Source organism: Lagenorhynchus albirostris, chromosome 19 (genome assembly GCF_949774975.1).
Source record: "Lagenorhynchus albirostris chromosome 19, mLagAlb1.1, whole genome shotgun sequence".
Classification (NCBI taxonomy): domain Eukaryota; kingdom Metazoa; phylum Chordata; class Mammalia; order Artiodactyla; family Delphinidae; genus Lagenorhynchus; species Lagenorhynchus albirostris.
The window spans coordinates 42,806,719-42,823,104 of record NC_083113.1 but is presented as its reverse complement, the minus strand read 5'-3'; the positions used below and the strand labels follow the sequence as shown (position 1 = coordinate 42,823,104).

Genomic DNA, 16,386 nt, shown 5'->3' with positions numbered 1-16,386 from the left:
ACCGAAAAAAACAAAAACAAAAACAAAAACAAATAGGGCTCAGGGATGAAAACATGGTAAAGGAAAGGCTCTAAAGAATTTTTCTCACTTTTGACACAACAGCTCCTTTCCAAGTTTAGAGATGAGTTTGTTGTGTCTTGGCTTTTGACTCTGCTTACTTACTTCATCAATAAAGTTTCCAATTTCATCAGGATTGGCAGGTCGGGGTCGATACTGGGGCACACTCAGGAGGGTTGGCGCCACATCATTGCGAGTCACTTCGGGCCGAGCCTCCAGGCCCCTGTGTAGCTGGCTCAGGTCATACTCCTTTAGAGAAAAAGGTAAAAGCATAGCAAAGAGTAAAATAGAAACAGTCATAAACACAGGGTCATATCTGGTTTACAGATTATGGTACTGGCTAAGGCCTTAACAGTCAGCTGTATGATATTTACAGGCACGTGCCAATGTAACCTGAAACGGCAGTTGGTTTTTTTTTTCTTTTCTGAAATGGTAGTTTTCAACCTAAGAGTCTCCAAATAGCACTGGAAGGAAATACAGCATAAAAGCCTTGTGAGGAACATTTGTGGGTATAGATGTAGACTGTTTTACCTTATTAACTTTTCATAGGGTATGATTATTAGATTATTATTCAGAAAATATTCACTCCTTTCCCACCCTATCCTCTGTGAAAAGAATAGAAATCCATTAATGTAGGGCTATGCCATTTGACTTGCTTTGACCAATGGGACATTAATACATGTGACACAGGCAAAGGCCTTAACTCTACTTTGGTCTTACTTGCTGGGACAAAGAAGATAGGAATTATATGGAACATTCCTGGACACAACTCACAGCACACAGCCATCCAGCCAAATGCAGCCTATATCAGCCTAGCCCCGACCAACCCACACATTCTTCAGAGCCTAGATGCCATAGACTGTTTGTGTGCCTCCTAAATTCACAAGTTGAAACAATGTGATGGTATTTGGAGGTAGGACGTTTGGCAGGTGATTAGGTTGTGACAGTGTATGGAGCCCTCAGGAATGGGATTAGTGCCCTTATAAAAGACACCCAGAGCTCCCTTGCCCATTCCACCACATGAGGACACAGTGAGACAAGGGCCATCTATGAACCAGGAAGAGGGCCCTCACTAGGCACTTAATCTGCCAGCACCTTGACCTTGCATTTCCCAGCTTCCAGAACTGTGAGAAATAAATTTCTGTTGTTTATAAGCACCTAGCCTATGGTATTTTGTTACACCAGCAACTGTCCCAGCTAACCCACAAACGCACGAGAAAAACATGCTTATTGACGTGTGCCACTGACATTCTGGGATTGCCTGTTATACAGCATTATTGTGGTAATACCTCAATAATACAGGGTAAGGCAAGTTAAGACCATCTCCAAAATCAAGAGAAATAAAGAAGGCCTGAAGAATTAACATCTACAAAAAGCAAAAAACGGTTTGGCACAGCTACAAACTCAAAGGAAACAAAATATTAAAACAGATCAGTCCTTGTGTTCCACAACAAGAGAAGCCACCACAATGAGAAGCCCGTGCACCGCAACGAAGAATAGCCCCCGCTCGCCACAACTAGAGAAAGCCTGCACAAAAGCAACGAAGACCCAACGCAGCCAAAAATAAATAAATTTATAAAAACAACAAAAAACAGATCAGTTGCTCTATGTCAAAGATAATTTGAATAAAGTTCATGTCCTGGAAATAGCAGTGAGGAGAGTAGGCTCTGGAGTCAGACCACCTGGTTTTACTGCTTCCTAGCTCTGTGACTTTGGGCAAATTGCTTAACTGCTCTGTGCCTCTGTTCATTCATCTGAACAATAAATAAATGTTAGCAATGCTGTATTGATGATGATGATGGTGATGATGATGATGGTTAATAACATCTATTTTCTTGTGTAGATGAAAGGTCTTTAAAAAAATAGGCAAAGTAACAGAGCTGTTTCAGATGTCTGTCCTCCCCTAATCATTGCTTCCTCCAAATAAAGAGATTGCCATTAAGCTTTCTCCCTTGGTTTTAAACACCCACCTGGTCTTCTTCTCCACCTCCTTCTTCATCATAGTAATAAATGTTGTCCCGGGTGTCCTCTTCTGGGGGCAGTAAGGGCTCTTTGACTACCCTTCTCCTCCGAATAAGTAGCAGAATCAGCAGAATCAGGACTAGAGTGGGGAAGAGAGAGATAAGAGCCACAGGTCAAGAAAGCCGTAAGCAGCAGCTGGCACAGAGCACCACTGCCTTGCAGACCAGACAGATGGCTATAAGACAACTCACATGTCTTCACATCCCTGAGGTTAATATATGCAGCACTACACAGTGGACAATTACATGAGAACTCAATTGTGGTCTTTGACTGGACCTTAAACCAGTCAGTCATTTCCCAAAATCTGGAGCAAAGTACTCCAGGCAGCAGAAATGGTCCAGGCAAAGACTCCAAGCAGATTGGTGTGGTTAAGGAAAGACAGGGTCAGCGTGGCTGTAGCAGGATCATCAGGGGAGAAAGAAGGGGACAGGGGGTCGGAGGGGCAGCAAGGACATGTGGACCTCTGGAGGGACTTTGGCTTTGATTCAGAGTGAGTTGAAGCCATTGAAGGTTTGTGAGCAGGGCTGGGTCAGCCTAAATGTGACTAATACATGCATATTATTCTTATTCAGTTACGGGGGAAGGGAGTGGGGCACAGACTGTAAAGTCGCCTGGTACACCATGAAAAAACACCAAAAAGTTTTAAAATTAAACAACAGCAAAAAAAAAAGCACTTGGTATATTCCTTATCTTCTCTTAGGATAAATCATGTAAGCGAGCTTTAAAATCTATTTTCAAGGTTTTCATCTGATCTTGGGGGCTATGTCTAGGCTATATACGATTAATATTTAATTTTTTTAAAAATTAAATAATTTATTGTGAATGGGAAAAAAATATGATTCAGTGTGTTTTCTAACTTATAGGTCCTTATACCCAAGCACCTAGTGAAGCACCACTGCACTGAGACAGGAGGTGGCATACACTTGCAAGTACCCAACCTACCTGTTTCTGAAATCAGAAAGATTCCAAGGTCTTATCCAGATAAACAATATAACCCCCTGGACCATGACTGAAGAACAGAAATACTGAGTGAGTTCTTGCTAGGTGGGCCAGGCCTGCCTTGGCCCTGAAGACACAGCACTGAAAACAATGGAAGCTGCAAACAGCCCCCATCCCTGTGGAGCTTAGAGCTGAAGAGCGAGAGGAGGGCTATCGTTTCCAAAAGGATGCTTCTTATCAGACATTACTTAAGTGTTATGTAAGGGAAAGTAACCAAAACATGGCATACTGTTATCACTTCAGGAAGTACCACCCAACTTAGCTATCCTGAAACCCCCCAATCCCCGGTGTCAGAGACAAATGCTGCACAAAGTAAGTAACCAAATATTGGCTGACTACACAAAAACCTTCATATCCTCTCGTCTCTCTAGAACATTCTTTAGACGCTTAATTTTGATGTCTGCCCATAAGGAACAAGACGTTGGAAATCTGCACACTGGCATTGCTTCTGCTGTAAATGTTGCACATTTGAACAGTCCGAAATGTTGTTCTCGGCCCCTATGTCTAATGAAATACACCCATAGCAAAGTTAGACAAAGGTACTATAAAAAAAGTCAGTATTTTAAATATAACTGCGTGGTGGCAATAAAGCCACGTGAATCCTGGAGGAAGAAAGGTCCGGAAAGTTCACTGAATTTTAAACAACTCTCTCCTTCCTTTTCAATTTTGAGAGGATGCAGCAGAGGGCAGGAGCTAAGGGGACACACTGCAAACATTTCCCGAAGGCCAACAGGTAATCCCTTCTTCAATCTGTCGAAGCAGCAGGATCAGTAACACTGCTGAAATCTAAACTGAAAGCCCCCAGGTGGTCCCATTGCTCCCCTTTAAGGACTTTCTTCTACCCCAGCATGGTCGGCCTCTCTGCCCTACGCAGTCCGTCAAGCCTTCCTCTCTCTGTGCCTTTGCTAGTGTGGGAACCACCACAAATGGCCCTCTGTCTATGAGGACTCCCCCAGTCGCTGTGGCCCAACTATCCTGTCTTCCACCAAACCTTTCTCAAGACTCAATTAACAGCCTCCTCTTCTGACTGCAAGGACCTTCATGACCTGAACCACGTGTCATAGCTCCTAATGATAAAAAAAGCAACAACAACACTATCTTTGAGGTTTTCTGACTTGCCCGTCACTAGCTTTTGGAAACCATAACAGCACCTGTGTCAACCCTAGGGCTCAGTCTACAGGTAGGCTCAGGTAATATAGGTTTTAAGGACTGTGTCAGAAACTGCCAAATTTTCCCCAGTAACCTTTTTCCCCTTCATCCTTTGAGTCACTGATACTCACCGTGCACCCCACACTCCACCCCTACTCTTGGCACCATCCTTTGAGTCACTGATACTCACCGTGCACCCCACACTCCACCCCTACTCTTGGCACCAAGTTGTTTTTTTGTTTTTGTTTTTTTTTGCGGTACGCGGGCCTCTCACTGTTGTGGTCTCTCCCGTTGCGGAGCACAGGCTCCGGATGTGCAGGCTCAGCGGCCACGGCTAACGGGCCCAGCCGCTCCGCAGCATGTGGGATCTTCCCGGACCGGGACACGAACCCGCGTCCCCTGCATCGGCAGGTGGACTCTCAACCACTGCGCCACCAGGGAAGCCCGGCACCAAGTTTTAATTGGACACATGGTCACCCGGTTAGAGTGGGAGTTTCCAGGTGTGGCTGTGTTTGGGCCGGTGGGATGTGAGTGAAGGTGACATGTTCAGTTTCAGATATGTGCCTTCCACTTCCTCTACACCCTCCTCCAGGGTGGGATGTGGAGAAGGCGGTGGTGACCAGGCCTCGCTGCTCCAAGCATGGTCCAAAGACCTGCAACATCAGCATCACCTCAGAGCTGGTTAGAAATGCAGAGGCTGAGGCCCCACCCCAGACCTACTGGATCAGCATTCTCATGTACGGGTGGTTTGTGTACACTCAAGCTGGAGAAACACTGCCCTTAGAGGTTGAAAGAACAAAATAGAAGGACTGGGCAGCCTTCCAGTCTTGGACCACTTACCCCTCAAATGCTCAGTAAGAGAAAAACCTCCCCCATGTCAGAAGGTAAAGGCTGAAACACTCGCCAGCTGCACTTACTCAGAAAAGCAAGAATGCCTCCAAGAATCCCCAGAATGGCGGGAACTTGCAATCCTCCTTCGGCATAAGGCCCGGCCTTCCTACAGTTGCTGACGACTCCTTCACAGTCACACACGTGCACATCTAAGGTGGTCACTTGGTCTTTGTTCTGGTTGTCTATGAGCTTGAGATTGATTTTGTAGTCACCCACCTCTAGGGTTTTCTTTGGCTTAAAAAGCAGAGATTCATGTTCTGGAGGAATCAACAAAAATGAGTGAGGGGATCAGGAGAGATAAAAAGTTCATTCTAGATTAAAATTGTTACGGAACTAGGGACATTCCAAAGCTGAATGAAGACAACAGCTGCTTGGGTTGTAGATTATTGGGCAGTATGTCACCGACTCAGACGCCAGAAACGCAAAGGGATCTTTGGTTCAATGCCACAAATGTAGAAGGGACAAGGAAACAAGCCTTAAAAGGGGTGACAAGTGGGGAATTCCCTGGCGGTCCAGTGGTTAGGACTCCGAGCTTCCACTGCTGGGGGCCCAGGTTCGATCTCTGGTCGGGGAACTAAGATCCCACAAGACATGTGGTGCAGCCAAAACAAAACAAAAACAACAACAAAAAACAAACAACAACATAAAGGAGGTGACAAGTGGATATTGAGAAGGGAAATTCAGAAGCGGGAGGCGGGAGGGAAGCACGGGGTCAGAGCAAAGTTTCCAAAATAAGACTCAAGTGCCCACCTTGGTCATTGTACTCAATGGTCCAGTTGACACTTGCCCCATGTGTTAGTTCTGCTGTGAAGGGAGAAGTGTTGGGGGGAAGATCAGGATCAATGATGTTGATGATGACAGGCTGTGGATCCCTCTGGCAGAAGTACATGCTCCGAGGGTCTGGTTCGGGGCCATTGTCATTCACATCATCAAGGAATAGAAGCAGCGTTCCTGTTCCAGTAGCAGGTGGAGAACCTAAGAAAATACACAGGAACTGTCATAGCTCAGGACCACTGATGAATCCCTAGTGCCTCCCATCAGACTGAATCCAACTCTTCTCCTGGCTCTTCGGGGCTCCCTCACCAGGCCCCACCCTGCCCACAAAGCCACCCATCCTGCAGGTTCCAGGCCATCCTCATTCCTGGCTGGGCAGACCTCTGACATGCCTATTCCCTACTTTGATAACAATTATTCAAGTTATTCCTCACACCAAGGACTCCCTCCATTTTCACACATAACTTTATTCATCCATTAAATTTTAACATCTCTATGCCAAGGGAGGTAGGGGAGGGAAGGAATGGGAGTTTGGGATTAGCGGATGCAAACTATTATATAGAGGATGGATAAACAACAAGGTCCTACTGTATAGCACAGGGAACTATATTCAACATTCTGTGACAAACCATAATGGAAAAGAATATGAAAAAGAATATATATATATATATATATATATATATATAGCTGAGTCACTTTGCTGTACAGAAGAAATTAAAACAACATTGTAAATCAACTATACTTCAACAAAATTAAAAAAAAAACACAACTTTTTTAAACCACTCTAAGAAGTCCTCCTCACCCCCTACTAGTTCTCCTTCTCTGAACGTCTAAGGCTCTAAGATCGTTATCAAAGTATTGAGCCTTTTACAATTGCCCCAAGTTGCTTTTCAGATTAGATTCAGAGATTTATACACACTTCTGTTTGTATTTCTTTTACATCCTGACATAGCACTTGATAATAGAAAAAGTAGACCCTCAAAGAATCATCATCATCAATATTAGCATATCGCAGGGAAAAAACCCCCAGAGGAATGTATCTCAAATCCATAAATATTTATACTTGGGCGGCTATAGTGATTATTTTTTCTTTTTACCTCTGAAAATTGTGGCTAAAAGTAATAGCATAAAACTTACCATTTTAACCATTTTTAAAGTGTACAGTTCAGTAGTGTTAGTATAATCACATTGTTGTGAAACAGCTCTCCATAATTTTATCTTACAAAACTGAAATTCTGTACCCATTAAACAATTCCCTACTTCCCCCTCCAGTTCCTGGTAACCACCATTCTACTTTGTTTCTACGAATTTGACCACATTAGTACCTCATCTAAGTGGAAACCCACAGTATTAGTCATTTTGTGACCGGTTTATTTCACTATGCACAATGTCCTCAAGGTTCATCCACATTGTAACACATGACAGGATTTCCTTCTTTTTTAAGGCTGAATAATATTCCATTGTGTATGTGTATACCATATTTTGTTTATCCATTCACCCATGGATGGATCTTTTTACCTTATCATTTGAATTTTCTTGTTTTAACAATGAGCAAGTATAATTTAAAATTCTTTTTTTAAAAAATTGATTTATTTTATTTATTTTTGGCTGCATTGGGTCTTCGTTGCTGTGTGGGCTTTCTCTAGTTGCGGCGAGCAGGGGCTACTCTTCATTGTGGTGTGCAGGCTTCTCATTGTGGTGGCTTCTCTTGTTGCGGAGCACGGGCTCTAGGCACATGGGCTTCAGTAGTTGTGGTGTGCGGGCTTCAGTAGTTGTGGTTCACAGGCTCCAGAACGCAGGCTGAGTAGTTGTGGCACACAGGCTTAGTTGCTCAGCAGCATGTGGGATCTTCCCGGAGCAGGGCTTGAACCTGTGTCTCCCGCATTGGCAGGCAGATTCTTAACCACTGCCCCTAAAATTCTTTTTAATTAAAGAAAACTTTAAAAAATGTTTTTTAATAAGATAATAGATTTTCTGAAGAAACTTCATTCTCCTCTTAGACCTACATCAAAAGTATTGAGTCATGCACAAAGTAACACTTGAAGGAATATATTCAAAAGTACCATGATTTAGCCATTAGTATTAGGTCAGGGGTCAGCAAACTAAGGTCTTCCACCCAAATTAGGAACACAGCTATGCTCATGCCTTTTCAAACTGTGTATGGCTGCTTCTAGGCTATGATGGCAATAGAGATTGTACGGTCTACAGAGGCTAAAATATTTACTCCCTGGAACTTTGCAGGAACCTTGTCAACTCTTGGTTACCTCCAGGCCAGGCTAGGGAACTCCCGTGCAGCCAGAGACAGCTGGCCAGCATAGCATTGCTGCCTAAGCAATGGGTTAGCTTCGCCTTTATGCAAAACATTTCTGCAAATGGAGCCCCATCATGGCTCTCTGCTTTTAACCTGCTGCCTCCCAAATGACAGCTCCAGGAGCAGGAATGACTAGGCCAGGGTTACCCTTCCACAGCATGCTCAGAATGCGATGAAGGCTACATCACTCATTAGCCACCCATCCAGCCCCACCATGGGCTTACTCGCCTTGCCCTTTGCTTTCCGGATTGCCAAATCTGGAATTACTACCTCGGGAGGTTGAGGAGGGAGAGGGGAACAGATTTAATCACAGGAACTAGCAGGTCTCTTTAACAGTAACTCCGCTTCTGAATATCTATCCGTGGGAAACACTTGCCCACAGAGGCATGTACAACGATCTCTACCTATCACTCACAAAAATAATGGAGAACTGGAAATAATCCCAGTGTTTTTTAATGTGTGAATGGTTAAATTATGCAATATGCAGAAAACATCATTTAATTGAAAAGAGGTAGATCTATAATGTGCCAAGATAGATCTCTGTGTCTTCCAGACATATGTTCAAGGAAAAAAAATTAAACATGCATAAGACAATGGTTTTTATAATAAAAACAAAAATAGGCTATAAACCAGACAGTGGCTTTATAATAAACCATATTTCTATATGTTTATAAATGTATTCGAATACACAGAAACAGTCTGGAAGGAGCCACACTTCACTAATAATGATGATGATGATAAAGATAATAACAGTCCTTACAGAGCACAGACTAGGTAGCAGGCACTCTTCCAAGCACTTTTACATAAATTAACTCATTTAACCTAGATGGGCTATTATCATTTTGCTGGATAAAGGAACTGAGGGACCTAAAAATTAGGTAATAAGTCCAAGTTCACACAGGTATTAAGCTTTGGTCCTAGGATCTAAACCCAGGCAGTCTGGCTCCCATGGGGCTCAGGTACAGAGGGAGCGTTAAAAAGGAACTTCTGCTTGGCCTAAACTCTGCATTTTGGACAATGCTTTGAGAACGCTTTGTTGAATAATGAAAGAAAACGGAAGAATTCATGCCTCTTAAAGGATAGGGGCAAGGCAGTGAGCTGGTCAGGAGGGTGAAGCAGCAAAAACCAAATGGTAAGGGCATCCTCACCATCGTCAGTGGCTATAATGAGGGCCGTGTACGTGCTGTTCTTCACATGCTCGACGTTCTCTCTGTCCAACTCAGCCCGAGTGGAAATGGCACCCGTGTCCGGATTAATCTCCAGCCAGTTGGCAGCATCCCTCCAAATCCGATACCTGGAAAGACACAAGCTCTCATTTAGAACGGGAACAGCGAACGGTAGGTAGCTGAAGAAGGTTAAGGTTCCTCTTTGCTGATAGATACTTCTAACTTCCTTATTTCAAAAAAATAATGACTCCTAAAAATAATAATAATAATAAATAATGACTCCTACAGAAATTTTGCCAGAAAGGTTTGATGACCGTCCATGTACCCTTCACCTAGATTCATCCACTGTCGATATTTTGCTATATTACAAAAGTTGATGCACACATATACATAATTTCTTGTTTTGCTGAACCATTTGAGAGTAAGTCGCAGACATGATGTTCCTTTACTCATGAAAATGTCAGTGTGCCTTCTCCTAAGAACAGAGGCATTCTCTTACATAACCACAATTTGATTTTCAATTTCAGGAAATATAACTTTGATATGGTACTACCACTTCATACATGGTACACATTCAAACTGTAGATTTCCCCCAAACTGTACCCCCCCTCCCCACGCCCCTGCCCCAATCCAATCCAGAATGCAATCCAGGATCAGGCATGGCATTTAGATGTCAGATTTCTTTAGTTTCTCTCGGACTGACCCCCCTAAAGCGTACAGCAGTTCTCAAATGGTCACCCATTTGGGTGACCATGGCACCCAACACCCCCGCCATGAGCATCTGGAGATTTGGGTTGACATGCTGACTTGGGAGTATGCTGCACTACTGGCATTTAATGGGAGGTGCCAGGGACAGTAAAGCTCCTTCTGGTCGTACACAGCCACCCCACAAAAAATTATTCAAAATGCCAAGAGAACCCTGTTAAGCCACACCTTATTAGGAATACCAGAAACAGAAGAAACGTAAGCATGAAAAACAGAGATATACTGCCCAGTTATCTATCGAGGTCATTGAAAGGCTCAGAAAGGGAAATAAAGAAATCGAAGGAGGAAAGGGTCCTGGATACCTGTAGGCTTATCCTCACGTCCTTAGAAGTGCAAAGCAATGAACTACATATATCGAGTGGTCTTTATTCCAGGGGTAAGGGTCTCTGCAAACACTATTTAGACTTGGTCCTTGAACTTCCCCAAATAGATGCTTTGAACTACCTATTTCATTACTACAAGCTAAGCTATCAACAGAGGCTGGAAACCATACAACCCAAGGCTTTAATCACAAAACAAAAAATCCTACAATATCACCATGCCACTAACACACCTAGCAAAAATAATAATTACTTAGTGTCAAGTCTATGTGCAAGTTTCTCTATTTGCCTCAAGGGTGTCTTTTATAGTTGGATTGTTTGAATCCATCTTTAAGTATAGTCTACACATTACAATTGGTTGATTCCTCTCTTAATCAACATCCTTAATCTAAGCAGTCACCCCCACCCTTCTGTCATTATTTGCTAAAGAAACTGGGTCATTTGACATAGAGCTCCCATATTCTGCATTTGGCTGACTGCTTCCTCATGGCATTTAACTTCTTCATTCTCTGTACTGCATCAAAATCAAATCCTAGGGCTTCCCTGGTGGCACAGTGCTTGAGAGTCCGCCTGCCAATGCAGGGGACACGGGTTCGTGCTCCGGTCCGGGAAGATCCCACACGCCGCGGAGCGGCTGGGCCCATGAGCCATGGCTGCTAAGCCTGTGCGTCCGGAGCCTGTGCTCCGCAGCGGGACAGGCCACAACAGTGAGAGGTCCGTGTACAGCAAAAAAAAAAAAAATCAAATCCTAAGGTTTGATTAGATTCTGTTTCAACCCTTCTTTTCTCCCCCAAATATAACATTTAAGTGGCACTGTGTACATGCTGTTGAATCACTTCGAGTGGCACTTCATGTTGGGCTGTCCTTGCTCTTCCAGCAGATGTTAAAATCTATCAGAAGGTTTGGATGGTCCCAGCTTGGTTCCTCCGTTTAAAAATTCCTCATCATCCTTGATCTAATGATTCTAGCAGCCATTAATACCACTACCTGGATCCTTTTTATCCGTATGGCGCACATGCACAGTTTAAAGCTATTTATGAGCCCTTCCAATCAGGATAGAATTAGTACTTCCCAGAATAACTCAGAAATTGAAGCTGCACTTAAACTTCATGTTTGTTTTACATTTAATAAGTCACAGGCACTGATACTAAAACACAAACACCTCCCCCTCCAAACAAGAACATGCTCAATTTATTACCAAGTGGGACTCTATACTGGATTTGCATAACCTTTTTTCTAAATAGTTCAGAGCATTCTAATAGTTTCCTCTAAAGTAAATATTAACAGGTAGGAATCTCTCTCTGAGAAGAGGAAGTGACCGAGGCCTTTGTTATCTCTGGAAATCATGCTATTACTAAAAAGACGCAGATGTGCCATGCTTGGGTTTCTGCTTAACAGTCTTCCCTTTGAGTTTCCACCATTGTCACACCTGAACACCAAGTATGTCATCAGACCTAGCTCTCAAAAGAATAAGGACATCCTTTATCATACGTGGCCACAGTGGTGTTGCTGTTGGTTGGTTTGTATGTGTGTTTTCAGCATATGTGGCTGTCATTTACATTACAGAAGTGCCTTCAAGTTTACAAAACAAAAAAAGAAACAGTAAGCTACTTATAACACAATACCATGTATGTAAATTAAAACCACATTCCTACTACACTAAGTGAATTCAAAAAGAGGAAGCACAGTAAACCGACAATGGCTGACCATGGACGGAATGGACAAGGTGTGGGGAATGGGGATAAAAATATAAATAAGCCAAACAAGAGAAGGATCTTCCACAGACCAACGATGATAAAAATGCCATGAACAAAATATTTTATACATACACGTATGCACACAGCTAGTTGCTGCCAGTAAGTGGAAAACCCCTCACACTTACGTGATCTTCTGTTCCATAAATCTGTCTGGCTCCTGGGCGGTGTAGGATGTGATCTCCAGGCCCAAGCCGAAGTCCTCGGGCACTGTCACTTTCTTCTGAGGAGGCATGAAGATGGGGGCTTCATTCACATCCATCACGTCCACGGTGACGGTGGCTGTGGAAGTGGAGAGAGTGACCTCAAAGGGGGCCACATTAGTCACTGCCACATACAGGATGTACTGCTGCTTGGCCTCAAAATCCAAGCCCTAAAGAGCAGAAAAAATACATTTTATGTTAGAAAAAAACCCCATTAAATCCTTAACTATTGTTTTTTGGTTAGCAATATATCAGTGGTTCTCACATCTGGCTGCATTAAGAAGAACTCACTTGAGAACTTTTAAAGAAAACACATACCTGGACCCTAACCCCAGAGCCAGCGAATAGGAATCTCTGAGGTTGGGGTCTGGACATCAATATTTTTTAAAAAGTTCCCAATGACTAACATGCAACCAGATTCATGTTGAGAACCCCAGTAAAGAATAAAGATGAAAAAATAAATAAATAAAAATAAAGATGAGCTACATGAAATCTCAAGTGGCAAGCCTCTATTAACAAATGTAGCACATTAAGTCATTTATTTACCTGAGACCAATAAGAATGTTCACATCCTATGCTGACATGCAGCCCATGTGACAGCAAATGGACAAACAACCCTGCCTGTCCACCTCCCTAACCCCAGTAAGTTTAGTGGCAAGAACATGAAGTTCAGAATCAGTCGGCAGTGAGCTCAAATCCTGGCCTGGCCATTTCCTAGCTGTGTGATTTGGGCAATAGAACCTCTGGGTCTGTTTCCACACCTAAATAAGTAGGAAAAGGAACTATCTCACAGAGGCACTGTAAGGGATCAACTGGAGCTTTTATGAAGGACCTTTCGTATGGCGGGAACTCAAATTACTACCTTTTTTCTTTTGGTGATAGAATAATAACAGAAAACGCTGACATCAAATGCTTAGTGGGAAGACTTCCCTGGCGGTGCAGTGGTTAAGAATCTGCCTGCCAATGCAGGGGACACAGGTTCGAGCCCTGGGCTGGGAAGATCTCACATGCCACGGAGCAACTAAGCCCGTGCACCACAACTACTGAGCCTGCACTCTAGAGCCTGCGAGCCACAACTACTGAGCCCAAGTGCCTAGAGCCTGTGCTCTGCAACAGGAGAAGCCACCGCGATGAGAAGCCTGCACACCGCAACAAAGAGGAGCCTCCGCTCACCGCAACTAGAGAAAGCCCACACGCAGCAAAGAAGACCCATCTCAACCAAAAAAAAAATAAATTAAATAAGTTAATTTAAACAAAGAAATGTTTAGTGGGAGTTAAGATGACGTACTAAGTGATTCAGAAATGAAGGGTCTGCTCACTTGCTCAAGGGGAAGTCAAACCTCTGGCGCTAAGTTAGGGATCCGTTCATTAACTCTTTGACTAACTTCAACAAGGAAATCACTCAACTTCTTACTGTTCATGTTTCCTAGACATCTTTCACAGGCTTATTTGCCCTTCTTCTAAAATCATCCAGCAAAATAGCAGAGACCATAAACCATTTTTCTTCTCATTTGCAAAATGGATATGGCGGGGTGGGCAAATGTTTCAGAGAAAGAACATATTAAAACAGATGGTACAGACTTCCCTGGTGGCGCAGTGGTTAAGAATCCGCCTGCCAATGCCGGGGACACGGGTTCGAGCCCTGTCCCGGGAAGATCCCACATGCCACGGAGCAACTAAGCCCGTGCGCCACAACTACTGAAGCCCGTGCACCTGGAGCCCGCGCTCCTCAACAAGAGAAGCCACCTCAGTGAGAAGCTCGCGCACCGCAACGAAGAGTAGCCCCTGCCTGCCGCATCTAGAGAAAGCCTGCGCGCAGCAACGAAGACCCAACGCAGCCTAAAATAAATTTATAAAAAATAATAATAATAAAAATAAAACAGATGGTAGGGTGTGGTGTGGGAGCTTCCTGATTTCTCACATGAGCCTGAGGAGTCACTGCAAACCCCACCAGAATCTGGGAGAGCTGCCCTCCCCCACTCCACCAAGGCCACACTAATCTACTTCAGAGAAGACACCAGGGGACAAGGGCCTCTGGCTGCGTTGTCAATTTCTGCATCTTGCCAGGAACGATACAAACCTTAGCCGTCTTCAAAATGCCTTCATTGGTTTCTGGGTCTGTGATGACAACAAACTGCTTCTCGTTATCGTTTAATATTGTGTAAACGGCCTCCCATGCTGGGGTATTGGGGACATCGGCATCGGTCACTGTGAGTGTGGCGATGACCACGTTAGCCTCGTTCTCAGGCACCGACCCCTCGTACTGCAGAGCAAAGAAAAGGATGTGTCACTTAGGACATACTCAGACCCAGCAGTGGAGCCAGGGTTCAGGAGCCAGGGTTCAGGCTAAGGGAGTCCTTTCTTGAGCCCAAGCTTTGATGAGTCTTTGAAGAAGTGCCCACCCTACCAGCATGGCCTTTATTTCCTGTTGGTGGAGCAGCCAGCACTCAGGGACCCTGTGAGTACCTGAAGGAGCCAAGGCCCTGGCTGTTGGCGCCTCTCAGCGTACTCTGGCCCAACTGCTGACACTGTCTGTAGCTTATCCCCCGTTCCCGTCTTCCCCATCACTCTCAGTGGTACCAGTAATTTTCATAAATGTCTGGTCATTACAGTCTTCTACTTAAAACCCTTTGATAACATCCCACTGCACTCAGGATAAATTCTAAATTCAGTCCACAAGGTCCTGTAGGACCTGGTCTCATTTGGTTCATTACACTGACTGTTTGTCAGTTCTTGCTATTCATCAAGCTTCCTTTTGATGCGGGGCATTAATCTGTCTTTCTTAAGCCTCCTGTACTCACAGTGGCTAGGTTAGAGTGGCAGACACCGCTAATTGTCTACTGAATATCCACTCTCCTCTTCTTCACTAACTACGTGGTTGACGGCAGCGACGTGCCCAGAGAAAATACTGTATTTCCAGTCTTCCTTGCAGACAGCAGTTGCTAGTAAATGAAACTTGTGGGATGGGTCTTCACAGAAATAAGAAAACTTGACTTGACATCAAGACCTTATGCCCCCTCGCCTTTGCCGCCTTCTTGAACGAAGCACAGATGTGGCTGGAGCTCCAGCTGTCATCTTGGGCCACAAGGTGACAATGGGGATAGAATCCATGTACCAAGGATGGTGGGAAAGCAGATAAAGGAGGCTTGGTTTCTACTGACTGAGTGGACTATCTACCTCTGGACCGTTAGTGACACAAGAGAAAAAGTCAACCCTGTTTGTTTAAACCACAAGAGTCAAATCTCTGTTACTAACCATTAAGCTGATTTCTAGGTAACACAATAAGGTTTCAGGTTCTTTCACACAGCTCTCAGTACCTTCTCCTTGACTGCATTTAATATAATTATACACGATAATCGGTATAAGTTGTATAACATCACCCTAGCTAGACTATAAACTCCACAAGAATAGAAGTGTCATCTGCCTTGTTTGTGATAATATCCCCAGTGTCTAAGACAGTGTCTGGTATAAACCCAGAGAATATTTGTTCAATGAATAACTAAAACCTGGTAAGATCTGCTACCAAGATGAGGACATGCAGTAAATAGGTGCTTTTTTTTTTCCTTATTTTTATTTTTTTTAACATCTTTATATGGAAGTTCCTTAAAAAAAACACTAAAAATAGGTGTTTTTTGCAACTTCAGAAACCTGTGTCAATAGGTCCCAGGCTGAGGAGGGCAGAGACAACTGACATCCCGACCTGCTTGCTTTTTAGCTTCAAGTTTACTAGTCTGGAAAACGTTTCCAAAGGGTTCACCCATGAGATACTGGGAAACAACCAAGGACCTTTGGAGACTCTCTAAGGAGTTGCAGGGTTATTACCGTAGTTGGGTCGAAGATGGGAGGGTTATCATTGGTGTCATTGACTGTGATCACAGCTGTTGCGGTCGTGCTTAAGCCTTCACCTTGCAGGTCTGCAGCTTGAACCACCAGGGTATACATGGGAAAACTCTGTAGAGATCAAACACACCTGAG

General features: G+C 43.9%; 1 protein-coding gene across 3 annotated transcripts in view; it reads right to left on the bottom strand.

The window, feature by feature from the left end:
- The window catches only part of CDH1 (cadherin 1), a 78,659-nt gene that overhangs the window by 3,468 nt on the left and 58,805 nt on the right, over positions 1–16,386 (bottom strand). For all 3 annotated transcript variants that reach the window (XM_060130607.1, XM_060130609.1, XM_060130608.1), the window contains 8 exons: positions 16,234–16,362; positions 14,492–14,674; positions 12,337–12,581; positions 9,352–9,497; positions 5,869–6,093; positions 5,145–5,375; positions 2,028–2,158; positions 163–306 (listed from right to left, as the gene is read on the bottom strand). In XM_060130607.1, the coding sequence (XP_059986590.1) occupies positions 163–306; positions 2,028–2,158; positions 5,145–5,375; positions 5,869–6,093; positions 9,352–9,497; positions 12,337–12,581; positions 14,492–14,674; positions 16,234–16,362 (1,434 nt within the window). The remainder of the gene's footprint in view (positions 1–162; positions 307–2,027; positions 2,159–5,144; positions 5,376–5,868; positions 6,094–9,351; positions 9,498–12,336; positions 12,582–14,491; positions 14,675–16,233; positions 16,363–16,386) is intronic.